We start from the raw sequence: 27,376 nt of genomic DNA, 5'->3' as shown, positions 1-27,376 counted from the left end.
GTTGCCTTCTTTGATCTAATGAATTAAAAACATGTAACAAAAATAAGCATAATTTAATTTTCTATAGGAAATTAGTCTTACCCACACAGCTGGTAAAAGAGCACTTAAGGGGAAATTTTAATTTCCCTCTGTCAGTGTTTGCAGAAATATTGTACATAATAAACTTGAAACTTACTATTATTTTTAAACACACAATAGAAATAAGGTACTATGCGGCTCATTTCAGATTTCATGTTGGAAATGTGTGTTACTGAAAACAGAATTTCATTCTTTGAATTCATGCAATCATTACTAAAAAGCATTTGCATTATTATAACACAAGGAACTTCAAAAATAAAATAAAAGACTTACAAAGTAAATCAATTCCAAACTGATATTGTGAAATATGTTCAAAAATGGATGTCAGAATCGGTAACAATGCTACTGTAGTATAATTAATATTCTGTGAAACACCCTTGATTTGTGTTCGTGAATGGGTAAATTTTCCAAGTTTAAGATTTTCTGAAGTTTTTTCAAGGTCTTCAGCTGCGTTTTCAAAAAAGGCACGCAGTCCAGCTTTGACAAGCTCAGATCCTGATTTCATAACGGTTCTGAAAAATAATAAAGGAAAAAAAATAACTTTGTCCTGATCATTAGTAGTTGCATAGATATATATGTACATGCTAGTTACATTCTATCAGTCTTTGAATATACACACACATATTAGTGAACTTCACATTATGAATTGAAAGGACAGTTATATCTACTCAGTAGTATAAGTAACAATGAGCTTGGAGTATTTTATACAAAATAATAACAACAAAGAACTTGCATCCTTCAGTCTTGTCTTCCTAGTTTTTGTGATGTTCTTCCAAGTAACATAATGCCTTCTTAGCAAACATCATAGGTGGTAAGAAAGCTCCTCCATATAATATGCTCAAGAAAAATACCTATTAATCCCTAAATGTTTATGGGAGCCACAAGAACTAGGTATGCAAGTCAGGATACATGCTTACCTATTTTTCAAAGCACCCTAAATCTAGAAAATGTGACTGCAATACCAGCATCACAGTCCCATTCCTTAATTTTTTTTGCGCTCTTCTCCAACCCCTTAGTGAAGCTTTTCAGTGTCATTACTCACAACTGTCAGGCTGCTGTATAACATAATCAGGCCAGAAAACAGCTCAAATGAGAAAACGATCTTGGCCTGTTTCGAATTACATAAGCATTTAAATGGCAAAGAGCAAAAGTTAGTAAATGTAACTATGCCCATATATTAATACATTCTGCATACTTCTAATGACATTTTTTCTAATATGCACTAAAGTGTCTCTATAGGTATCAATACCTGCAGTTCCAAAGTTTGTGTCATTTATATCTCCCAATATCTTCAAATGCCCTTGGAAAGGGTGACAAGTTTTCAGTGTTTTAATGGCAGATATTGAACAGAAAAATGTAGATGAAACCCTTTAGATGAAATTTGCTAATATGGAGGTCAGGATCTGAATTATTAATACAACTAATATCATCAATTAGGAATAAAGAATAAAAAAACCCAGAAACAATCCAACTGCTCCTGAAAAGCTCTGTGAAACACATGTGGTTTGCAGCTCTGGTACAAATGTTGCAAACTTACCGTGTGTCAAGAGACTGAGCTAAGATGTGCAGGCAGTTCACCATTGTAGCAGAATCACTACCTGGTTAGAAAGAGATATCATGAGAGCACAATAGTATTGAAAATGTAGGATAATCTAATGATCTAAAACATCATTATTGGAGATGCACAGGTTAAACAAGTCATGATGTGTCTCCCACCTTAGGTCACTGGAGAGAGAGTTAGGTCTGGTTCTAGAATAACTTTCAATTTCTTGAGTCTATACAAGAACTAAAAAGAATAACTAGTGTCTACTTACGGCTCATTGTCATCACTTGACCCTGCAACATTCTGAACTTTGTACCTTGTAGTACCTACATTTCTTTTATAATTTTCTTACCAATACCTTTTTCTCAGAGGTACGTTGTTTTTCCCTACATGGCCCTTACTTACTGAGAAATTAAACTACTGAAATCAACAGTTCGATGACAGAAATCAAAACAATTAGTGTAAGCTGACTTTTGAAAAGCTGAAAGTAACTGCAGAGGCATGAAATTTTTTTTAAAAGGAGTCTAAAGATCCTAGAAGCTGCTAATTTTCCTGCTTCAACACTTTACGTATTCTATTAACTGTTCGCTTCAGAGCCATATTCAAGGCACTCACTAATTGTACTGGAAGTTTATGCATCATTTTATAGAATTTTGGCTATAGCTTGTGAAATGCTTCAGGTAACACAGAAGCAATGGTTATACATTCTTTATATTTTTAACTTTACGAAGATCTTTCTTAACAACTTACCAAAAAGTGAGATCCTATGTCTAACAAGAGCAGCTAGTTTGCAGAACAGGCTAAAGTAGAAAAGAACAGAAAGAGCAAGACAAGACAAAGATTAAAGATTTATTTAGAATGAGGTAAAGAGTAGTAGGAATAGGAAAGACAAACCACAACATAGTTCCTGGAAAGTGTATTTTGAATCATACATGATGATAACAGTCAATCAAGTAGCTGCATTAAGCAGAATAACTTTTTGAAGGTTTCGAAGTCTCTCATTTTCTGAGCTTCGCTACTTCAGAGATAACTTGAAATGGGAAACTTTTTTTTCATTACAGTGGTTTCCAACAATTGCATCTTATATGGTTGAGTCATTCTTTATGGCTGTTATTTCTGAATAAGAACTTTTTTTGTAAGAACAAAACTGAGTAAAATTTTAGTGGTTTACTTGGCGTTCTGCAGGAAATAAAAGTTACAAATTTTCAAACTATTTAAAACAATTTTCAAAGATACCCTTTGTAAATAAATAAATTTGTTTAGCCACTGCTAATAAGATGAATCTTGAAACATATTCAGACTACAAGAGCTTCTCGCAAGTATGTCAGAAACTTGTGTATCTAACCTATCTGTCAAAATAATAAGACAACTAAGAGAAAGGAAAAATTACCAACTCTGTAAAGATTAAAGGGACTACTTTTAACTTCTAAAACCAAAGACAGCTAGGCAGACTTGTTTATCATCTATACTATACTTTACAAATGGAATTTGGACATAACAAAATGAAGAAAATATACCTTAGGAAATGGTATGGTCTCTTACTAAGAACAGATTGTCATTGCTATCTTCACAGTAGTAGGGAAATAATATACCTCCTATAAGATGAAAATAACTGATAGCCATGTTTCTTAATGAAGAATGGGCAAAGAATTATAAGGTATTTCTGAATGTATGAAAGCAGATATGCAGGCTAGACATCTAACTTCCTTCATTTGCCTTTGTAAAGGCATTTTGTACAACCCTAGTAAGCATCTTTCTGGCTTTAATAAGTTGATCTGACTGACTTCAGGGAAGTAATAGGAGTATGCAGAGAGGAAGCATGAAATTGAAATGAAATGAAACTCCATCCTCCTTAACCTAAGCTGACTTCCTTCAGCTATTGGAGGACAACCTTACACATTTGTATATAATATATCTGAAAGCTCAGTAAAACAGAATCTTAGTGATTTAACACTCACTCTTAGAGGCAACTGCTATATAAGGACTACCACCCACCTAGAAGATGGAAAAAGGCAGCCAATAATAATTTAGAGAACTGCAAAAATCACTGGAAGATACACTGAAGAATGGAATCTAGGAAGTTCAGTGCTAGGCTTGATTTTATGTAACAATAAGTAACCTTTAATTTCAAATTTTGACTCTACTATTCTGTTGGAAAAAGTAATCAACTTTGGTTAACATCGTGAAGGAAAGCAAAAGGAATTTGAAAACCTGACAGTTAAAGTAAGAAAGCTTGAGAGTAAAATACAGTTTTGAAAGATTAGGATACAAAATTTCCCAAATAACTGGCAGCACACCTTTAAGGGGGAGAAAAAAGTGGCAACAAATATGATAGATGACAGTCAAAGTATACTAAATATTAGTTTTAAAATTTTAATTGCAGAAAAATGAAATTCTTTTGTAAAGGCAACACATTATAAATTAAAAGGCAACTGTCTCTTTTTAATTGAGTTTTCTAGAATAACTTGAAGTCATATGGCTAATTCCAACCAAATCTGAAACAGTACAGACATCTAAGAACTATTAAATTCCAGCAATTTTTGTGCGGGGTAGAAGTAACTTTGTATAGAAGGGACAATCCATAATTACCCCTAAAAAGCTGCATCATGGTATTTTCACATTTTTGATACCTGAAAATTTAAATGTGAGACTATTTATATGACTGAACAGTGGGATAAACTCTAGGCAGAAACCGCCATCAACAAAGAAACACAAACTCATCAGAAACAATTATTAGTTCCATTCCTTGCAGAATCATTTATTAATGTTTCTGATGTTATCATCCAAAATTGTCTATTGTAATATATATATAATTAATATATGTACTTCATTCTTTAATTATATATTAAAGAGTACTAAAATGAGGAATTTATTCATTCACTGCCATTTTGATACAGAATACACTATTCACTTTCTATCTGAGGAAACTGATCTTTTGACCTATCTCTCTCTTTATGCTAAGAAAAGACCTTTAATTATCTATATAGTACCCTCCTGTGTGTATCTTAATTTTCTACTTACCTTGCTACCATTTCCTTTTCCTTATTTGATGCATATCCACTGCTACTGAGTGATTTTGTTGGAGAAGACAGGAAGTAGAGGCAGTGATTTGTAAAGTACTGATCAACTAATGGTAAAAGAACCTAAGAAATACAGATACAAAATGTATTTTTCACAGAGCATAATGGTAAACGTAGCAACATCGCTCTGATTGGTCATAGTTCATTCAAAGAATTTTAGAAGTTCTGTAACTGTTGTATTTTCTCATTTAAGACACAAAGTCATATAAATTAAAAACTTAAATGTTACAATTTTACTTAAAAGTTACATAAATAATAAACAGTTACACAGATTATCTATTTTGGATCTTATATTGCAGCCTTACTCTTCTCACATTCAACAGTGATAAATGTCACTGAACTAAGAGGACCCTTCCTCTCCACTATTTACATAACTGTTTGGTACAGATATAAAGGGAGAGGACTTTTGGGTTTTTTTAAGATCCTAAATTAAAACCTAAATGTTTCTTACTTCAAATCTGATTATTGACATTTTTCTTATTATACACAGATGTGTATGATATTACTATACATAGGAATACTTCCTCTTAATTAGATGATACTGTGCACTTCAGTGATATACTGAGGCAAAATTTTTCAGCAATAATTTATATGCTCATCAAGAGTATTTAATTTCACGTATAAATAAGCTGCCTTTTAATTTCTATGTTCCTTCTCATGTAGGAGCAGATACATTGAAATATTTTAAAATGTTTGAATCCATCACATATATTGAAATATTTTGGAAGATATTTTCAAATATCTGTTAGCAACATTTAATTGATTACTTACCATGAAAAAAAATGGGAAAGATGTATTTCTTTTACCTGAAAAGCAGCCTACCATTACAAATTTCCATGTTCTGTATAAATGAATGCATATGTACATTACTTGAAATACTAAATCACTCACTTTGGCAAAGAATTTTATTTCTTGGTCATGTGGAGATTTTTCAGTTTTTCCACTGGTTACAATGGCTTCTGCAAGGATACAATCAAGGCAGACATGAATAAGAAGTCTTCTAATAATAAATAACACAAAAGCTCTTTGATATAGCCTTGTAAACTTAGCCTTGCTGAAATGCAAATAAGCAGCAGAAACAGTTTAGCTAGTTACAGATGTCAAAGAATTCAACCTGCAAACTAAAACACAGAATTTGTTTCTTAAATGCAATAAAAATATTCATTGCTACAAATTTAAACATATCAGTCTGAATATTTAAATATAAACAATTTAAACTATTTTCAAAATTCAATCTGAGCTTACCCAAATGCGCAATGAACTCTTGAGCAGAATCAACATATTTTAAAATTTTCTTCAGAAACTTAAAGGCAAACCTCTTTTCCATGGATGAAGCATCCAACTCCATGTCATTCACACCCCTGTTTCAGAAAGCATTAAGATAAATAGCATTGATGATGAGAGTAATACAAAGGATGACAGTACTATGAAGTATTCCATTCCTTATTACCTTTTAATTATGGTAAATTCTCATAAAAAGGAGAAAATGACCTTCCATAGCAACTCTTACTTACCAACTACATCCAAGAAATGTTAAAATCAGTTCAAGTTTCTCTAAGGCACTGGATTAATGAAACCTACCTCACTGAAATTCTAAAACTCTTTAGGATCACAGGAAAATGTAGATTGCAAGGAACCTCCAAATGACATGTGATCCAAGACCCATCTCAAAGCAAAGCCAAATCCAAAGTTAGATCAGGTTGCTCAGAACCTCGCCCAATAATGTACTGAGTATCTTCAAGGACTGAAATTTCATAATGACTCTGGAGAGCCAACTATAATGATTGACCACCCTCTCTGTGAAAAAATAAGGGTGACATATTTTCATATATCTAACTGGGATTTCCTTTGTAACAGCTTGTTACATTTGAGGAGACAGTGTTTACCTCATCATCTCTATAATCTTGCATTAAGTAGCTGAAGACAGTGGTAAAATCCCATTGTAGCCTGCTGGTTTAATACTGAAAAAATCTAGCCTCTCCTCAGAGCCTGTCCTGGTACGACATGCAAGCCAATCCTTGAAGCATCTTGGTGGCCCTCCACTTGATTAACTCTTTAGTCAATGTCTTTCTTAACATTGGTGAACCAAAAACTGGACAACACCCTCCTGATAATTTGGTATGGATTAACAGCTATGTATGGTTGACAGACATCTCCTGCTGCCTCACCCTCATAGGGAAAATGCAACTATTTATCTCTATTTTAGTGAGATCATTGTAAATATTGTCTTTTTGTGTTTATAATAAGTCATCGTTGTAAGACATTAGTTACTTTTCTAAATATTCAAAGACATTGGTAGTTGTGTTAAATAACAAAGATGACATAAAAAAAATTTGTAGAGGTTTAAAGATGCTTAACAAAATACCATGTCGTTTCTAACATATACTTGAGTAAGGCCTGAGATTTATCTGTGTCACGAAAACCCAAAACTTCTTCAAAAGTGTTCACAACAGAGAAAGAGGAGCAAAAATCAAAACAGAAGCAGATGGTATATGTAAAGTACACACACTGTGCCACCTGTACATTTCCAATTATAAAGAATTTCTGTGTTTTAGTGATCAGTGCAACATTTTTAAGAATTACATTCTGGAGATGTGATAATTGCAAGCAGTACTTCAAATGATTTTATACATATATACTTAAAATACACACATACTCATCTGAAGAAAACACTGAAAAGGGGTAATCTTGATTCGCCCTGATACAGACGACTACTGCAAACCCTTTGCCCATACCCCATAAAGAGTTTGAACAGGCTTTTTCAAGTTGATTTGCCCCATCAGTTAACACTGAAAACATTGCCTTCACAACCTGAACAGATGCAGCTGCAAAGAGATATTAAAACTACTACTTGAGCAATTCCATTGGTGTTTCAAAGGACCATTCATTTGCAGGAACTAAACTTGCTTTCCTTATTCAACAGCTCTAACACAATTGTGGAGGATATAAAAATGTTTGGTGGCATACCTACATTTTGGTTTCAGGCTGAGAGCTTACATATGGGGCAGGGAGGAATTCTTCTCTGTAGTAATGCAGAAATGTATATTTAGAGCTGCCTTCTAATATCTCAAGAAATGTTATTAATTATTGAAGCCAAGGAAGTTACCTTTGGCAGATTCTAATAATTGATTTGTATAAATTTCTGAGTGTATATTTTCATCAGAGACACAGACATGAAAAGCAGAAATAAATGAAAATAAGTGAGATCTGATTCTATGCAGGTACACAAAAATTTTCCCATGAATACAGTTTAGTTTACAAAAATGCTTAATGCCAGCAAACCTGCAGTTTCCTATGTGCTCAGACATCTCACACACAAAAGAAGATGACAGTTATAGTATAGTAACTCACAATTCCATCATGTAAAGGCAAAAATACAGTATAATAAGTTATTTTAATTTCATTGACAGTTTAGGTCCCCACAGGCCAGCTAGTTCCAGACACAGCAATTCAAGTTAGGGTATACCCAATGAAGTGTGCGCTTCTGCTTGAGCGGAAGTTAAGGGTGAAATGCCTACAAAATTGCCACTTTGCCTTACTGCTTCACAGAACTCAAACTAACATTCTTCTAAAAAACTGGATTAAAAAGTACTTTTATATAGATGTGTTTCAGTATCAGATTTATTTTCCCATGAACCTTACTGGCACTGCTGGCTGCTATTTTAGAAGTTTTGAATCATCTGTTTGTTACACTATTGTTGCACTTTGTATTTACTATGATCACATACTTATTTAAAATGTTACCTGTCTACACTATTTCAGAAGGGACTTGAACAGAAAAAATTACAAGGATTCTGATTTACAGAAGAGACACCAAATGGTAATTATGTTAATAAATAACAGACTGCAGTGAGATAAGGAGAATCATCATGGTTTATGCACTGAATGTAAGCAAGTATCTCAAAAAAATGTGGAACTTACCGAGATATGACTATACCATTGACTTGAAGGAACTTAAACAGCTCTTGTGCCTTTTCACGGTCCCGTAATTTCTCCTTTGCTGTCAATGTGTCGTAAGGTACCAATAAAGGATGACTACCTCCACCTTTAGTAAATTGAAAGAACTGTAAGTTATTCTACTGTAAGATTTATTTTGCTTCAAGTACAAAAAGAAACTATTCAATTTTGATGGTCTTACACTGCCTTATTACAGCCTGTTCCTTCTCTCCCATTCTCCTTGTCTTTTTTGTGTGGTTAAAGGGTTCTGGCTTACCTTTGCTTTCCAACTCCATTTTCTTCTTTTTGGCCCATATATTATGGTAGTTCTCTGCCATTACCTCAACCATTCCCTACATTACCATCAGAAAAAACAAGACGCAAAATTAAAAGGTGACAAAAATTCTGTAAATCTGCATAATTTTACAGTCTTGAGTAAAGTCTACATTCTTGTGGTAAAGCAACATCACGGTTAAGTGTCATTTCTGCATTCAGCTGTTCTTCGAAGTCAGCACAGGCACAGGATACACAAGTATCGCATGCTGTTCACAGCCCCTTCCCTAGCTTCATGGTAAATTTTTCTAGGAACTCAGGAAGCAGCAGTGAAATAAACAAGAGAAACCTCTTATTTAAATATGTAAATAGTATGGCACGTACCTTTCTACAACAGCAGAACACAACCACAGTCACAAATACATTCAAAAAACCTGAAAAAACTCAACTCAGTAATAATAAAGCCCCAAATCTATTCATTCTTTTCAGCACAGTATATGCAAAACACAAATACAAACCTGAAGCTCCCTAGAAAGCACCACATTAGAGAGATCAAGTGGCGCTGGGCTATACCCATTTCCCTGTGGGGGAAAAAAAAAGAGAATTATTGTCAGATAAAAGAATCAAATATTCAACTACAACATCTCTGTTGTTGAGCAGAGTTACACCATAATCAAGTTGTTGATTAGAGTAACATTTTTAAATTTTCTTGGAGAAACTGTGTTCACATTTTGTTTTGCAATGCACTGAAGACACACCAGATGATTAACAGAATGCACCTGATGATGTGGAAATAAGAAGGCTGCTGCAGACACTTAGATCTCTCTATTCATAACAGATGGTGAACTGCTAAGAACTATGCTTTTCAGCCTACAAGAGGAGACCAATCATGAGGCATACAAGATGTGCCTTGAAAACATGACAGAATAATGTGGCAACAGCCTGAATGAACTATATACTAAAACCAAGACATCACAACAAAAGGTTAAATAGGTTATTGTCTTGAGGAACTTACAGACTAAGGAAAAGGAGGAGTACAATGTATTTATGCATGTATTTAAATGTTTAAAGTGTGAAAGCTCCAGTGCAACAAACATACTAGGCATATGTTGAACATGAACAGTGACATACAAATCAGTGATTTCAATCATGTACTGAAGTTAAACATGTATTGATGTCCTCTACTGAAATCACGTCTTTATTATGCATGTTCTTGGGCAGGAAGGCCCTGCTGCAGAACAGGTTCTACTGGCTGAAAGCAGAGATGCCAGACAGAAGGACTCCCTGTAAGGGAGTGAAGTTTGCTGAAGAGGTAAGAAATGCTAAAGTACCATCTGGTAACAGAGTGCTCAGGGGCTACTTTTGGTAAGCAAAAGTGGTGCTGGGGAATGAACCCAACACAGGTTTAAGGTGCCTGATGTTCACAAGATCAGTACTGGTGCAATTTGTATGTAAGGAATCAGCTTGTGGCACATCTTTGGGCACTCCTTGCAGAACTGCTTATGGTGGTAGGACTCTGCCCAATGCATTGCTCATTAAAACTCACTATATTTAAGCACAATTTAATTCACCTCAAGGGGTACAATAAAAGTTCCCCAACACTTGCCATAGTTTTAAACAGCTTTTTCCGCTCCAAGACACAGAGATATTGAGCAGCAGACTCGACGTGTTATTACAAAAAACTAGAAATGAAAAAAATAGTCTATATCACATCAAAATGCTAGGTGCTATATAATTACCTGCAAATTTTGCCTGTAGATTTAACAAAAAGTATTAAATGTACAATCTTATTTGTCAGTCGTAATTATAATCTTGACAAAAGCTGATAGATCTCGACTCCCTTAACCGAACTAGCAGTAGTTTTGTAGAGGCACAATAGTCAGGCCAAGAACTCCTCCAGAAAATCCACAAAGGAGCGGAGTGACCCAGTAAGCCTCAATGCACCTGAGCTTGGAACAGGATCGTAAAATTAACACATGAATAGAAATTGATCTTTCCAAGACTTATTTATCAAGGAACAAAGAAAGGTGTGGCTACAAGGAGTCTCATGCATACCTTCCTATTGTGGGCAATTTGACTACAAGCCAACCTCATAAATATGACAGCTTAAGTGAGCCACCAAGTGGCTGAACGGTGGTGATCTCCCCCTGAGCTGGGACACCCCTTAAGGTTGCTCCTCAAGGCAGAAACATTTTACCAGCAACAGACCTTTGGATGAGTCCAATTCAAACTTTCACTAAATTACAATTGGACACCACACCAGTGACTCTCCCTTTGAGTAGGGACATATCTCAAGGTTTGAGATTCCTTACCTGACACCAAGACACCCTTCCTTACCCAAGGTGGATTTGCAACAGCTCCTTGGTAAGTGACTGACAGCATGCTAAATTAATACTAACGAAATCCATGTAGTTAATTCCTTTAGACATAAACCATTGTCCACCTGAGACTAAGACTGGACCTAGCCACACCAAAGCTTGATCAGGAGTTTAGAAAGCACAAGGGTCTACTCTGAACCTCATGACTCAATGGAAGGATTTCCATACTCTTTATTTTTCTTCCATTAGACATAAACCGTTGTCCAAGTCTCAGGTTGGACCTAGCTGGATTTTAAAAAGCAAGGGGGTGTACTCTGAACCTTATGACTCAGCGGGAGGACGTCTCTTAGTCTTTGTGTCTCTGGTCTCTGTGTAAATCATTCAAGCTCTATTTATTTTATATGTTTCATCCACATCGCCAAGTGATAGAGTGAATCTTGCCATTGAACTTTGTTAAGTCACACTTCTACTTTATATTCATATTAAAACTACTTTTGCTAATATCTTTAACAGTGATTCTTTGACCGACCCTAAATCACTCCTTTGGAACACCAAAAAAAAAATACTAGATTTATTTATTATAAAATAAAAGGCTATAAATGCTCTTCTATTTTGTCTTTGAATGACTGTATGTAAACTCTCTTCAAGTCTTCTGAGAAAATGAAGAGATACGGTCTATGACAGCCTTATTGTCTTAAAAGTTGTCTTTTTTCAGTCCCTTCTTTGGTGTTACTGCACAATTCTTATTAGTGACATGACTTCCAATCTCAAAACTGTAACATTGAAAGTTCATTAAAAGGAACCTAAATTAACATCATTTGCAATGATTTCTTAGTAAACTAACAAATAAGCCTGTTGCTTTCCAAATTCAAGCAATTGCACATTACCTGGCTAGACTGAGATATGCTGCGGAGCTTTTCATTTTCACGCTGATGTATTATTGCTTCTCCTCCTTCCTTGGTCCTTTCTAGGCTCCACCCCATGGCCAACATGGTTTTCAGTGATTCTCTGGCAGGCCAACGATAAATTTCCTTTTCCTTTGAAGAAAATAATGTAAAATTTATCTGTATTTAGCAAGTAGCAAAACTCAATAAAAATATCCTGTCCTTCCCTATGATTTGCCACATGCCACAGAAGTAAACAAAATTTGTACACTATATCTGAAGACACTTTATAGTTCTTTTAACATTTTTTTTTCTTTTATTCTTAGTGGCATTTATTGCTAGGATATGTGTTACAAACTAACAACACTCAAGTGAGCTCTGGAGTAATAATGTAGTTTGTATCTGGAAACTTACTGATTCCTCCAGCCCAAAATAATACAAAATTGCTGGCACTACAAGTGCTATGAAATTAATTAGGCAAGTATATACATCGGAATGCATCAGCCCACATGGCTTTTTTTAGTCTTCCTATATTTTGATCCATTCATGGATACATAACATTACTGATCTATACATCTCTCCATATAAATACAGGTATCGATAAAAAATTAGGGAATGGCCTGCTTTCCAACACTTCTTTGAAAAGTAAAAGTGTTATAGAAAATCTTCAAAGTTGTGGCAAAGGAAATTCTGAGTAAGTCATATCAAGACTTCTCAAATCAGCCAAATAAAAGTATTTTAGTTCTTAACATAAATAAGAATTTTTATGACAGTTACTTCACAAGACAGTTGTTATGGAGAGATCTCATTTCCAGGTTCAAAAGTTCTAATCCGAAACAATTCAGAAAATTATCTTTGAACTACTTTAATAACAACTCAACCAACAATACTTCAGCTCCTCTCCAAAGATATCAAAGCAATTTACAAAGCTTGAGAAATTAAACTTTTTGAATCCCTCTTATTTTTTGTTATCTCCGTTTTCTGAGCAGGAAAAGTGTGGTAAAGGACGACAAATGTCATTGACTTATTTGAGTCACCCTATGAATCACTGCAAAAATATGTCACAGAATTCAAATTTTCACTATTCTGACAACTAGAAGACATTCATGCCTAGGCAAGAAATTAAAATAAAATATGTTTTTCCCCATTTTCAACTGAAGCAACTCCTACCCTTTCTTTAAATTTTTCTACCATCTTTCTTGAAGACAAAATTACCTTCAGATATGGTAAAATACACTCATCTAAAACCCGGGAGTTGCTGCCAGCCATTACTCATCCATGAAGGCCTGAAACCCCTGTGATTGTGTATTGATACTTTGAATACAAATTGGCCCAGGTCTATGAAGACTGCCTAATGGAAGCAAATTATACAACACTGTGTAAGATTAAGTAAACCAACCACTTCAGCATTTAGATGTGCTATTCCTAACTGTAAGAATTCTAGTTTGTCTCTATTCCTTTTATAGCATATATTTGAAATGGATTTTTAAAAGTTCACAAATCAATCTACTTCGTATTAATGCAGCTGAAATCTCGTCTATTACCTTTTCAGTTAAAGTTTTGAAAGGTCTTATTAATGGATGAGTCTTCATATTTTCATCCAGTGAAACACCGTATTTCCACCCACTATTAGTCTGAAAAAAAAACCAAAAAACTGAGATGAGAACAACATAGATGAGTAACAGCAAATTGGCCAGTTTAGTTCATGTTGAACTGCTAATCTACCCCAACAGCTACTCAGTGCCACAGAAATTTCTGTTAAAAAGGCATGCACCCATCTGTGGATACAACAGAACAAAACATGGCCCAAACAGACTTACACACCATCTATGAGCAGTAAGTCTCACGCAGCCAGTTCTGCGCCTCATATACATTGGCCCCTTTCAAATGGAGTCATGCATGAGCCCACTGGCTAATATAAAAAATGTGGCTCTGTTCTGTGGGAGGATAAAGTCTGCCACACAGAGAAGAGAGTGTAACAGATCAAGCACTAAAGAACATAACTTTAATTAATCCTTTGCCTTAAACGATATTAATTGAAACTGATGGTTTTAATGTGTGTATATTTACATATCCATACATACATATATATTTCTCTACAAATTTGCATGCATAGCCCCACACAACATAATTGTTATTTCTATATAAATGTTCTATAAAATTTCTAACATTTTTTTATTATTTTTAATAATAAATTACTTAACCCTAACTCTATCTTTTCCTTGAATGACAGGTTAAAAATTCATATTTGTGTTGAATGAGTTACAGCTAAACACTTCCAACACAGTTATAAAAAACTGCAACAACTCCATCAAACTTAACTCTAAAAGTTATGTTTATTAGCATTAAGATCTATCTGCAAAATGTAATGCTAAAAAGGCCTTTATTAAATGTTTCACTGTAACACTAAGAAGCTATTAAAAAAATCATAAAATCACAGAATAGTTGGAAGGGACCTTTAAAGACCATCTAGTTCCAATCCCCCTGCCACAGGCAGGGACACCTTCCACTAGACCAGGTTGCTCACAGCCCCATCCAATGTGGCCTTGAACACTTCCAGGGATGGGGCATCCACAGCTTCTCTGGGCAACCTGTTCCAGTGCCTTACCACCCTCATAGTGAAGAATTTCTTCCTTATATCTAATCTCAATCTACCCTCTTTCAGTTTAAAGCCATTCCCCCTTGTCTTATCACCACATGCCCTTTTTAAAAGTCCCTCTCCAGCTTTCTTGTAGGACCCTTTAGGTACTGAAAGGGTGCTCTAAGGTCTTCCCAGAGTCTTCTCTTCTTCAGGCCAAACAATCCCAACTCTTAGCCTGCCTCCATAGGAGAGGTGCTCCAGCCCTCTGATCATCTTCATGGCCCTCCTGTATACTTGCTCCAGCAGGTCCATGTCCTTCTTATGTTGGGAGCCCCAGAGATGAATGCAGTACTGCAGGTGGGGTCTCACGAGAGCAGAGGGGGAGAATCACCTCTCTCGACCTGCTGGCCATGCTTCTTTTGATGCAGCCCAGGATTCGGTTGGCCTTCTGGGCTGCAAGTGCACATTGCGGGGTCCTGTTGAGCTTCTCATCAACCAACACCCCCAACTCTTTCTCGTCAGGGCTGCTCTCAATCCATTCTCTGTCCAGCCTGTATTTGTGCTTGGAATTGCCTCAGCTCATGTGCAGGACTTTATACTTGACTTTGTTGAACTTTATGACATTTGCATGGGCCCACTTCTTAAGCCTGTCAAGGTCCCTCTGGATGGCATCCCTTCCCTCCAGTACATAGACCGCACCACACAGCTTGCTGTCATCAGCAAACCTACTTAGGGTGCACACACAATCCCACTGTCCATGCTGCCAACAAAGATGTTAAATAGTGCTGGTCCCAATACCAACCCCTGAGGAATGCCATTTATCACTGGTCTCCAAGTGAGACATTGAGCCACTGACCACAGCCATCCATTTGATTGTGACCATCCAGCCAATTCCTTATCCAACAAGTGGTCCACCCATCAAATCCATGTATCTCCTATTTAGAGACAAGTATGTCATGCGGAACAGATGACATCAGTTGCTCTTCCCTTATCCACCGATGCTGTAACCCTGTTGCAGAAGGCCACCGTATTTGTCAGGCATGATTTGCCCTTAGTGAAGCCATGTTGGCTGTCACCAATCACCTCCTTATTTTCCATGTGCTTTAACATAGTTTCCAGGAGGATCTGCTCCATGATCTTGCTGGGCACTGAGGTGAGACTGACCAGCCTGTAGTTTCCCAGGTCTTCCTTATTTCCCCTTTTAAAAATGGGGATTATGTTTCCCCTTTTCCAGGCTGTGGGAACTTCATCACCACCTCCAGGGCTCTGCAATCCTTCTTGAAGCTCCTCAGGCTGCTTCTGGCTGTATATTGGTGCCCACATGAAGCAACAGCAGTGGATAATAGTCAGTGGACTGTATGAGGCTAGGTAGTCTTTTGGTAACGTCTCTGATACGAGACCCCAGTAAGCATTACATCACCCTAAAGAGCACATCAGGCTGGCTAATGAGGGCCTCTGTACCTCTCAGAAGACAGTTGCCTACCACTATCACCTGTTGTCTTTTCATAATTGTGCTAGTTGTTATATAACAGACGGATTGGGCTGCTTCACTCAGCTCCGGTATCTCTCCTGATGTGATAGGTCTCTCCTCCTCATCTGGCAGAGCAGCAAAGAGGTTCCGCAAGGGCACCTCAGGCTTTGGGGGAAGTCTCTTCCTCCTGCAGGTCCTTGCCATTATGGTCTTCCATTCTTCTGCATTATTGGTTCCCCTCTCTTTTGTGTGCACTGGTGAGGGAGTTTTTGGCTGCTTGCAGTGGGTCCACTACAGAATGTACTCAGAACCAGCTATCTAACACCTTCTCAGCCTCACTGATGTTATGCAGCCTTCTCACGGCCTCCTGCAGCTCAACTACCTGCTGCAGGCTGTCTTCCACATGGGCACACCCTTTGCAGGCAGGTCTGCTGCCTGTCCCTGCCCCAGCAGAAAGGTCTAGGCACTGCCTGCAGCCTGAGGTCTGTACCACAGCCTCTCCCTTCAGCAGCTCTGTCAGGGTGGAGGCATCAGCCACCACTGGGGTAGATCATGCAGACCCTGCAGCTGCAGTCTTGGCTCTCAGGTGAGTGCCCACCATTCTGCCATGAGGGTCAGGTAGGATGAGCACCCTTGACCTGTGCAATAGACACAGAGCGGTGGTTGTTGGGTTCTGTAGACTTCAAGTCTGTGCTTGGCCAGTGGAACATCCCTTCTTCAAAGCGGTGCCCTGCCTGCACGCTCTCCCGTGTGAACTGCCGCACTGCACCCTGGCCACTGGTGCCCCCCAGGGCTGCACTTTGTGGAAGCGGAGCTTGTTGCCCTTACTCCTGGCCCTGCTCACACCACCTCAGTTGCTCTCTTGTGAGCTTCCAGCTTGCATGTCACAAGTGGGTCTCAATGCTCCCCTGGGGTCTCCCTGGTGCAGCAAAGTTAGTATATATTGTCATAGCTATTTTGAAGAAGTGAAACAGAAACACAACACAGTGACAGAACACTTGGAAAATTATAGAGGAAATCAATACATAACAGCCTTCTTAAAGCTAAAAAGAAAGAAAAGCTATAACTACATGTTCTGAAATAAGAAAAAAGGACATTAGACTTCCCAGGTACTCTCTTAGATCACAAAGCTGCTGCACTAAAATTGAATCTCTGACTCCCAGCCAAAAAACATCATTACCAGGAAAAATGAAGCTAAGATCTATATATTCTTACTTTATTAACGAAAAGAAAACCCAACCCAACCCAAATGCCCCGTTTGTATTCACCTCAAATCTTTTTACTAATAAATTCTGGCCACTTAGAAAAAGTGACAAAAGTTAATGCATTTTCTTGAGCAAAAGTTTCTTGCACATATACCTAAAGAAATATGCAGAAATTAATACACTCTGAACAAGGGCCTATCAGTGAAACCGTCCAATTTTTGTTTCAATATTCACCCCAGGTATTATTTTCTAGTTCTTTTCTGACAGTTGCCAGTCTTAAAATAATTCCTACCTTATCAAAGGCCCATTTGTCATGGGAGTGTTCAGCATACTTGCTGACAATATACTCCAGCTTTTCAGGAAGTACAAGGCTGTAAACAAAGTGGAGTAAGGTCATTCAGTCATAAATTTCTGCAGTCTTATTTATGAAAAAAAATGTCAGTATAAAACAGCACTAATCAAAACACATCACCTCCAGATGAAGGCAAGACATTTGGCTTTGCATTTTCATTTTCGTTAGAAGAAATGCCTCAAAACAAAGCAGAGTTATTATGGCATTTACAGGGAATCTTCAGATACATAACAGTTGCACTTATTAGCCACTGAAATCACAAAAAACAAAACCTGCTTCACCATAACCTATGGGTTTTTCTTGGTAATTCTTAATATAGGATAATGTTACTATGGATGTTTCTCATTGCATAATAATGGAGGGGTAACACTTCAATAGCAAGAATCAACTAGTGATCCTTAAGTTTTTAATATAAAAGTATTAGGAATCTGTATTTTAAAAGCAGAAGATTACTGGGAAGACAAAATCTCTATTAAATGACCACACACGATCTGCTTATTTTGCCATATCAAGTTGCTACAGATCAATTCTCAAAACTAAGTGAATATTTTATAAAATCGGACAATAGACAAATTGAATATGAGATTTTTATGTTCTTGTACCATTTGTCCTAAGCAAAGTATAAATAATGACAGTATCAAACATATTACAGGTGTATATATTCCAAACATTTGAAGTATTAGGTGATAGGGTACATAATAAGTATAGAATTTACTATGTACTCTGCAGATACAACATGGAATTAATCTACTTCTGTGCATTGCTGAGAATATGAGAAGAATATGTTTTATATCTGGCAAACCGGATATGTTGCAGTGAAGGAAGAAAGCAGGTGGAAGCAAAAATCCCTACACTACTTCTGAAAGGAACTAATATCATTAACAAGTCAGTCAACAGCCAACTCTCCCTACAGAGCAGCAAAATAATGTTAATAAGAAACAGCATAAAAATATTTAAGGAAAGGAAATTAATATGATTTATATGACTCACTTTGCTGTGCTGACAGGTTTGGGATCAAAATTTCCTTCTGGATCCACTGAAGTCTGCTTTTCCAAAGTTGACCTACTACGTGTATCTAAATAATCAGGGGGTAAGGCACCAGCTATAGCACTTAGACAAGGCAAAGCCATTCGAAAGAGCTCTGGATCATACTTCTGCAGGAGAGATAGGAACTGGTTGGAAAATCCAACAGAAAAAAACATGCAAAATGTTAGTGAAAACCAGACAGCCATACATACAAATATTAGAAGATGCAAACAAACAGTAAAGCACATTTTAAAATTAGGTGTAGAGCAAAAAGTATTGCTACATGGCATCTATTTTTCTTGATATCAACTTGACACATTTTTAAGACTACTCAAATTAACATAAGAGTATGCTGACACTTGTATAAGTATATACAATACAAGTATGACTCTTAAGCTTTCTTCGGGTCATTAAGGACCACACAGGAAGCATCAGGGGTTGTTTGCCTAGTTACAAAGCAATAACATCTATAACATATAATAAAGTTCTAACTTAGTTATTAGCTCTAAAAAGACTAATTCCTATCTTAACTGCAGAAGCCATTGTAATTTCTTCCTCTTTTCCCCTTATCTATTTCAGTTTAAATCATTCTAGTTAATGGAAACCATGTTTTACTGTAGCAAAGTCAGTTCACTATTTTTCAAAATTTTCCTGCTAAGAGGTGAACTAGCACAGCTGCTCTTCTAAACAGTAACGTTAACTCTGGAAAGAACATTGGAGTATTTGATACATAAAAATATAAGGTGGAGTTGCATTTGAGGAATCTAAGTAACTTGCCACAAAACATATTCAAGGTCAATTGTTACATACTGGATTATAAAAAACATGTGCTAGAGGAAGTAGCAGTAGACCACTGTAGGCCACAGTCCTTCTTTCAGCTCTGAAACAACATTCTTATTATGCTTAGGAAAAAAAAAAACCAAAAAACACTTATCTATCTTTTAGATTCCCCATCTGTAAAATGGGCATAATAATAATGGCTTTTGAAGGCTTTAAGGTCTACTAATAAACACTACAGTGAAAGAGCTTGATGCTATTATAATTATTTAATAGATTTCTTCTCAGATAGCACAGACCTTAATGTTACAACACAGGCACCAATCAAACATCTATAGAAAAAAAATATCTGCAAAAATATTTCTTTTGCTTGATAATTAGAAATAGAAAGACTGTATGCTTCTATAAATCTGAATGACAACTTTTTGTCAAGAAAATGCTGAATAACAATTTTAAGGTCCATTGAAAATACTTGCTGACAAAATTATATGTTTATATCACTGCAAGCAGAATGCTTACAATTTTGAGGATTTAACTTCCTCTAGTTTCATTTCAACATTCTTTAGTGTGTATGGCACAAACAAAAGAAGTGAGATCACAGGGTAATGCTTCCATTAAACAGCTGGAAACCATGGAAATAACAAACCTATAAATACCTCAGTACAAATGAACAATGGAGAATACTATAGCTCAGCAGATTTACAGAACTCTTCTTTCATTGGACTAACAAACTTTTACAGAAAAATGAAAATGTTATTATAGAGGGCCACCAATATTTGCAGAAACATATCATCTTCATTTGTCTTTAAAAAACTAAGATGCACTAATTGGAAATATTTCATTGTGTCAGGCACTCTTGACAGTCTTTGCACTTGTGACAGCAGTAATGACAGAGGTAAATGTCACTAAAATCAAATACAAATAAGGCTTAAAAAGCCATTTTAAAATAATGCAGAGACCACATTCCTTTCCATACTATAAATCAGAATGCCTAGAGAAGCAATCATCTACATCTGTTGATTAGAACTGGAACATAAATTCAGTGAGATGCAATGAAAACATCTGTTATTGTCCCATAGTGAGAACCTGATTTTTGAGCCAAATCAAGTACAAAAAGTGTTTACTCAATAAGGCATTTCTCCTATCAGAAACGTAACATTTTCTTACTTGGAGAAAAAAAAAAAAATGAGTAAGTGAAAAAATTCTATTACATTTGGAACAGGAAAATGCAAAAAATATTTATTTTTAAGAATAATCACTTTTTTCTTAAGCTGGGCAACAACCAGAAAACTAACAAATTACAAGTGTATGTTGGAAAATAGACAATGTAAATTTACTGTGCATACATAAACAATTTGACAAGCATATAGAGACATTTCTCACAATTGTTATGGCAGTAAAAAGTATTCTAAAAAGTTTAGTAGATCTAAGATACGAAAGGAGACAACGCTGCCTTGTTAGTGCAGCAAGCAATCTGCCTCATTACCATTGTAAGGCTATATAGGTATATCAGGACAAGGATTTGACATTTCATTAGTTTGGAGAAAATATTCCAAGATTCAGCATTCAATTATTCATTAGAAAGTTACTTCATTAGCAGCATATTAGGTAAAGAATTGTTAAAATAGAAACTTTCTGCATTTAGCTTGGCAAATTGTCATTGTAATCCTTTTATAGACATCCCATACTGTAATGTGAATTACAGTCATTACCTTATGAGACAAGGAATCAAATATTCCCCAGAAAAGTTTTTCAGTTAAATGTAATTCTTCTTCTGCTGCAATTCCATAGCTTCCCATTCCTGAAGGCAGACAATAATATTTCCAGCACTGCTCATAGTGATTTGTCAGAAGCTAGATTTTCAAGAAAATAAAAATGCATGTAAAACATTGGTATTTAACAAAACAACATACTGGTTAGTGAAGTCTGAATTGTCAGTATCTGTTTAAACAGTTACATGAGTATTACTGTTTATTTCTGTCTCTCCATTTCTAATGGCTCATAAAAATGCCTTTTTTTTTCTTCTTCTTCTTTTTCTTTTTGGGAGAGCAGCAGAGTCCATGCTGTGAAAGTATAAAGCCTGTATTATCCCCAGTTGCTGTTGAGGGATTCTCAGTGATGACAGAGTAGTGAAATTACAAAATTTCATGATTGTCACCATTTGAGTACAGATTAGCTCACAGGATACAAACAGAGACAATGAAATGGGTATAAACCAGGACATGTCAGATTCTGGCGAAGTTTTACAAATTCAAATTGATTTTATGTCTGTCAGTTGCAGTTGATGGCCTCAGTATTATTTGAAACACTGCAAAAGATGCCTGCAGTACACCCTTTTAAACGTGTCTGCTCATCTCTGGAAAAACCTATGGAAAGAGCTATTTTACAGACAATCTGTAACATACCAGTTAAAGAGTTAGTGTATACAATTATTGGTGCACTTCCCACATATTTTCAAAATTCTACTCATTTTTTCTTCTTTAGAACTAAAAATTCCTATCCCATGGAAAATTCTAAAATTTCTTTTAGCATCAGACTAAAATCTTGACATTTTTATTTTTACTGCAATTTTGTTTAGGAAGGGGAAATAGTAATATAAAAAAAGAAAACACTCCTCTTAACCATGCTCTCACTCTATAATTTCCCAAAATTACTGATGTTCCAGAATATGTCTGTGAATCTGGCAGGTCTGCTTTAAAGTATGACAGAATTTCAATTCTGCCATAAGATGACCTGCAGACCTAAGATCAGACTCTTTCATCGCAATGGGAGCAGGAGGGAAACCTGACAGAAAAATTCAAAATAAAAGTTATCTCTCATCTCACAACTGTAATTCTCTACAGAACAAGCAGATGGCTGAGACTTCAGTTAAAGTTTGCTCAAAAATAAAAGGTGAATTCTGTTCTCTGTATCATATTCTCTGTAGACTTAGGATTTATTCCTGGACTATGCATCCTACCAAGAATTATTACAGTTCATGTAGCAGAGGAAGAAATATCAAGACAACACTAACATTTCATTTGATACTTTCAAATACTCTTTCACTGAAGCAGTGAAAAAGTCAACAATTCACCGAACAAAATCATGTAATCAACTTACTATATACTGTTTGCATTAGGCGAGATTTCACAAAGCCTTTAATCATTATATTAAATGCAAAAAACTTTATAAAACAGTAACATTCTTTTCAATTCAGAAGTCATTTCACATTGCTTCACCCTGCCCCATGGTGGGGGGTCAAAAACATGTCAAACACATGACAGTGAGAGATTATGGTTAAGTGAGTTTGACACTGAATGCATGTATGGACAGTAAAGTATTTACCTTGAGAGGCATTTTACAGTATTCGTTGAGTAGGGGCACATCAAAAACTAGCCTTCTCAACAGTTGTTGTAGCATAGAGGGACGTAAATGGCTGTAAATTAAAAACAATATAAATTCCTAGTAAAATTCATAGAGTCCAGTGAAAATGAAATAAAAATTAAAATAAATTTGCATATTGGAATTCAAATCACTCATTAGAAGTATTTTGCAAAAACAATCGTAGGTGCTTAATGAATCTCACCATGCCTCATCTACATATGGAAGGACATATCACGGAAAGATGTGCTACTTCTGGACTCCTAAGTGAACAGACAATATGTATGGTTGTACCACATGAAAGCAGATGGAAGGGTGCTAGAAACAGAATATTATCCTAACAGAATGTTTCTGATATGACACTAAAAAGCAACAAAACAGTCCTAACTGAAACTGATCTGGGAAATATATTATGATTATTCTTATAAGAAATATATCTCAGTTGGAAGACTGAATAAGTCACCCATCATTTATTTCTTTTATAGCTATTTAATTTCAGTGATCTATGGACTCAAAATCAATGTAAAAATGCTCCTTTCATATCTCCCTCTCAGTCACCACTTTTTCAGGCTGAAGATTCCTCGTCTACTAAGCTGTTCCAAAGGAGAAAAATTATTTCTTATGTTGATCCCTCGTTAGGCTTTTCCAAAACTTTTCCGTTTCTACTATATCCTCTTTTGGGCAGGGGTCCAGTGCTATGCACAAACTGAAAATGCACACTGCATTAGTAATTTCACAGTCCACTGCACATACAAGTAGCACTACAGTTTATGACAAAGATCAAGAATTACGATTCAGTTGGAAAATCTACATTTCAATTCCCAGTATAACTCCAGTGCTCAGTTCAGTTTTAGGAGGAGTTTTAGGATTCAGAGAGTGGGGATTAGGTTTTCTTTTTTAAACATTGGCCAAGGTTCTTCAAACCACAATCAGAAATACAAACACGTAGATTCCTTAAATCCCCAACACACACACACCCCCCATCAGGCTTGCCAGGACATTTTTGCTAATTACTGAAGTTTCGTTTTTACAAATAATAATTTATCCTGTATCACCATAAAGCTCATATCAACATGACAGCTTGACATGCAGTACTCGTAACAGAAAGAATTAAATTTGGGGGGTTTGTCTAGGAAAAAAAAATCCTGTATTTCATGCAAGAATAAAAAAATCTTAGTTCTATATTATACACAAAGAAAGAAATTATCAAAATACATATACTGCACAAAAGAAATCAACTTGTACACAGGTATCATACATACTGGCAAATTGCAAGCAGGCATTCTTCAATAGTGTCTCTTTGTGCTTTTGTAAGGGAACGTCCCTTGGATAATCTATATATTGTGTGAAGCATGGAGTCAATCAGGGAGGCGTGATGCTCTGTTCCAGAAAAGAGGGGAGCACATCTTTTGAGCAATGGAAACACAGCTGAGCAAATATATCTATTTAGTGCGAGAGCTGCCTCTGTGGTACTTAGAGAAACCTGTATAGGGTAGTAAATGATTGTTAGTATCATGTGGAATAAAGGTTACTAAATATGAAGTCTATAAAGCATAATAATGAAATAGTCCTTAAGTCCCCCTAGCAGCTGGGTGGTAACATGGTATTCCAACATATACATGAGGGCAAAAGCTGTTAGATTTTTTTAAATTGAGAAAACCCAAGTCATCCACTTATCTCCTATCTCTTGCCCCACTACACTCTGACCAAACAGGAGCAAAAAACAATATGCAGCTTTTTTCTTTAAATAGGTTAGCAAAAACTACAGAGCATTAAGTAGCGCTTTTAATCTCAATTTCTTCATACTTACATATATATGAATTTTCAGTGTAATTCTTGGAAGCACATATGAAATAAAAGTAATCATTAGGCCTAATACAGTATATCTAATGTACTTACTGTATAATTAATGTAAGCCTGTATTAGAAGTTTTTAAACTGTATTACACTGTCGCTTCATAAGGTGGTACTGAATGCTTATGATCAGACTTAAGCACTATAAATTAATAGTAACTGAATTATTATGGTGTGTGTTTATAGCAAGCTTATATTACCACTTTTTTTTTTTTTTTTAAAAAGCTGTTTTGACTTGAAATTCTGTTTCTTTACACTTAGAGAGCCACTATATACAGTCACTGTACCTAAACTCCATAGTGAAATACTTACTGTATCCAAAGAGGCACAGGCTCTTAAATCTGGTAAAAATCCAACTTCCAGTAGGTGAAGGAGGAAGCTTTGGTCGTTAATACCATAGACCCGGTCCAAGAAGAGTACCATAGGTGCTTTATGATCAGGACAGAAATTTGCAGACATGTCTGGCTCATTTACTGTGCCATCTGAACAAATGTATGATGCAATTTTTAATAGTAGATAACTGATAAAACAAAACCCACCAAGACCATGAAAGATACTATCATTACATTTAATGTGTAACGTTCAATGAAAACTATATTCTTGTTCAGTTTTCTTGTATGCTGAAAAAGAATACTAAGTTTTTATTATTTCAACCCCCCTATTATTTTGCAATTTAGTAATCTTTCACTCTTAAATGAAATCTTAAGAATAAATGGTAAAGTATGTACTTTTTTCATTACTATTACAGAGAATGTTTATATGGTAAAATTAAAGATAAATAATAGAGCAAATATTAAAAAATACATAGTAACTTTCAAGTCAAAGTATTTTTTGTCTCACATAATCTAGACTAGAAAGAACATGGAATACAAGGGAAAGACAACAATAACACAGAAGCTAACTGTGTATCAGATAAACCACCTCTGACTGTAAAGGGGAAAAGATAATTTTTGTGAAACAGAAAGGACAACAGAAATAGGGGAAGGAGGATAAAGTTAATTTTACCCTAGAAGAAAACGACAGGCTGGTAGTTTATAGCCCATGGAAGATGGAGAAATTAATAGGAAACATGGAGATCATGTGCCATAAAAACCTCATCCTCTACTAAGCTTATGCTTTATAGAAAATTTCAGTTTGTATGACTATCTTGGAAGTTATTTTGTAGAAATAAATCCATGCTGGATAACCATGGTGAATGTTCTAGGAAAGAATCAACAGCAGCATAACAAGTGAGAACACCATCATCAATACACCTCTGCACTCTGAACTTGATTTTGAGTTATTTTTGAGTTCCAGAGTGAAGAGGCTGAAAGCTCAAGAGTCTTCACTGACTTCTCTTTAACAGGTAGTGTTAAGAAGGCTATTAGTTCCACTGACAAAAAAACCCTCATTTTCAACCTCAGTGACAGGTAGGGATCCAGGTACAGATAGGGAGCTATGCATTTCGATGCAGACACAGCAGCAGGTCCATGCCATGACCTGGGTTCAGATTGTTCATGTGTACACACCATACACAATATTTGGGTCTTCAGAGTAGTCTTATTCCTCAGAGGTCAGAATGGATGAATCAGAGTAGTAAAAGAAACAGATACATCCTACAGCAACACAGCAGCATAGCCTCAACTCCACAGGGGCAACCTCTGAGGTACTGAGAAGGAGATAAGTCTTGGGGAAGGAGTGTAACTACCTGGGAAAGCAGCATCTAATCTCTTGAGAGAAGAACTACTCCCCCACCCTATGTCAGTATGTCCCACTGCACACAGGATTCTCCAAGGATATGAATAAGCAGGCAGTGGAAGCGGGAGATCATTGTATTAGGCACTAAGCTGGGTGGCTTCATGCTGTGTAAGAGGATTCCATGACAACTTGTCTATGCCTTATGGGAGGCCCTTGTGGGAGCCAGGCAGAGATCTATAGTCTCAAAGGATAAGCAAAATAGTAGTGTAGAGAAATGTGATTTAGTTAGTTTGATTATAAAAGGGGGAATTCTTTTGGGACAAGATGAACAAGTACAGAAATAGACTGCACCTTAATAAAAAAGAAATAATCAGGCTTCTAGGATTGAACATTGGAAGTCAGAATGGAACATTATGCCTAAAAATTGGGGTAGAGGAGCATGTTCTTCAGATAAGGACAATCCCCAAGTGAGTATGTCTGGTTTTCACTTCCTCTGAAAAGGCCAGAGAAGAAATAAACAGCACAGTTCCAAGAAACGGGAAAGACAATTAAAATACGATACGCCTGTTCAGCGTTTTAAGCAAGGACGAACAGGACTTTATACTGAGTCATTAGTGACCTGGAGAAGGAAGCAAATGAACCTAAAAGTCTATATACAACACCAAATTCTTCTGTATGGTTAAATCATTAACATAACTGAGTGGGCAAAGTAGAGACAGCTGCACTTCAATGCAGGCATCTCTAAGCTAATATATATGCAGAAAAATAACACATGTCTACATGATGCTGAGCTTGGATATGACACTACAAAATGAACCTGAGGTCATCACTGAAATTCTATGAAACCATCAGCTCAACATGTAGCAGCAACCAAATAAGTCAACACGACATTGGGCACCATAAGAAAGGGGCATTCAGAGTATGCAAGGGCATCATTTTGCTGCTATATAAAATAGAAAATT

The 27,376-nt window shown here is 36.1% G+C and overlaps 1 protein-coding gene across 1 annotated transcript in view; it reads right to left on the bottom strand.

Annotated features, from left to right (window-relative positions):
* Positions 1 to 27,376, bottom strand: part of RYR3 (ryanodine receptor 3) — a 233,209-nt gene that overhangs the window by 58,232 nt on the left and 147,601 nt on the right. Inside the window, exons 48-64 of the mRNA XM_055811431.1 lie at positions 25,050 to 25,219; positions 24,147 to 24,367; positions 22,849 to 22,939; positions 21,237 to 21,377; positions 18,712 to 18,893; positions 17,662 to 17,740; positions 13,657 to 13,746; positions 12,116 to 12,265; positions 9,429 to 9,491; positions 8,915 to 8,990; positions 8,623 to 8,746; positions 5,947 to 6,062; positions 5,593 to 5,660; positions 4,643 to 4,764; positions 2,372 to 2,421; positions 1,616 to 1,676; positions 352 to 590 (exon numbers count right to left, since the gene is read on the bottom strand). Of these exons, the coding sequence (XP_055667406.1) occupies positions 352 to 590; positions 1,616 to 1,676; positions 2,372 to 2,421; positions 4,643 to 4,764; positions 5,593 to 5,660; positions 5,947 to 6,062; positions 8,623 to 8,746; positions 8,915 to 8,990; positions 9,429 to 9,491; positions 12,116 to 12,265; positions 13,657 to 13,746; positions 17,662 to 17,740; positions 18,712 to 18,893; positions 21,237 to 21,377; positions 22,849 to 22,939; positions 24,147 to 24,367; positions 25,050 to 25,219 (2,043 nt within the window). The remainder of the gene's footprint in view (positions 1 to 351; positions 591 to 1,615; positions 1,677 to 2,371; positions 2,422 to 4,642; positions 4,765 to 5,592; positions 5,661 to 5,946; positions 6,063 to 8,622; positions 8,747 to 8,914; positions 8,991 to 9,428; positions 9,492 to 12,115; positions 12,266 to 13,656; positions 13,747 to 17,661; positions 17,741 to 18,711; positions 18,894 to 21,236; positions 21,378 to 22,848; positions 22,940 to 24,146; positions 24,368 to 25,049; positions 25,220 to 27,376) is intronic.

Source organism: Falco peregrinus, chromosome 1 (assembly GCF_023634155.1).
Source record: "Falco peregrinus isolate bFalPer1 chromosome 1, bFalPer1.pri, whole genome shotgun sequence".
NCBI lineage: Eukaryota > Metazoa > Chordata > Aves > Falconiformes > Falconidae > Falco > Falco peregrinus.
Note: the sequence above shows the minus strand (reverse complement) of the source record. Positions and strands in the feature narration are given on the sequence as shown.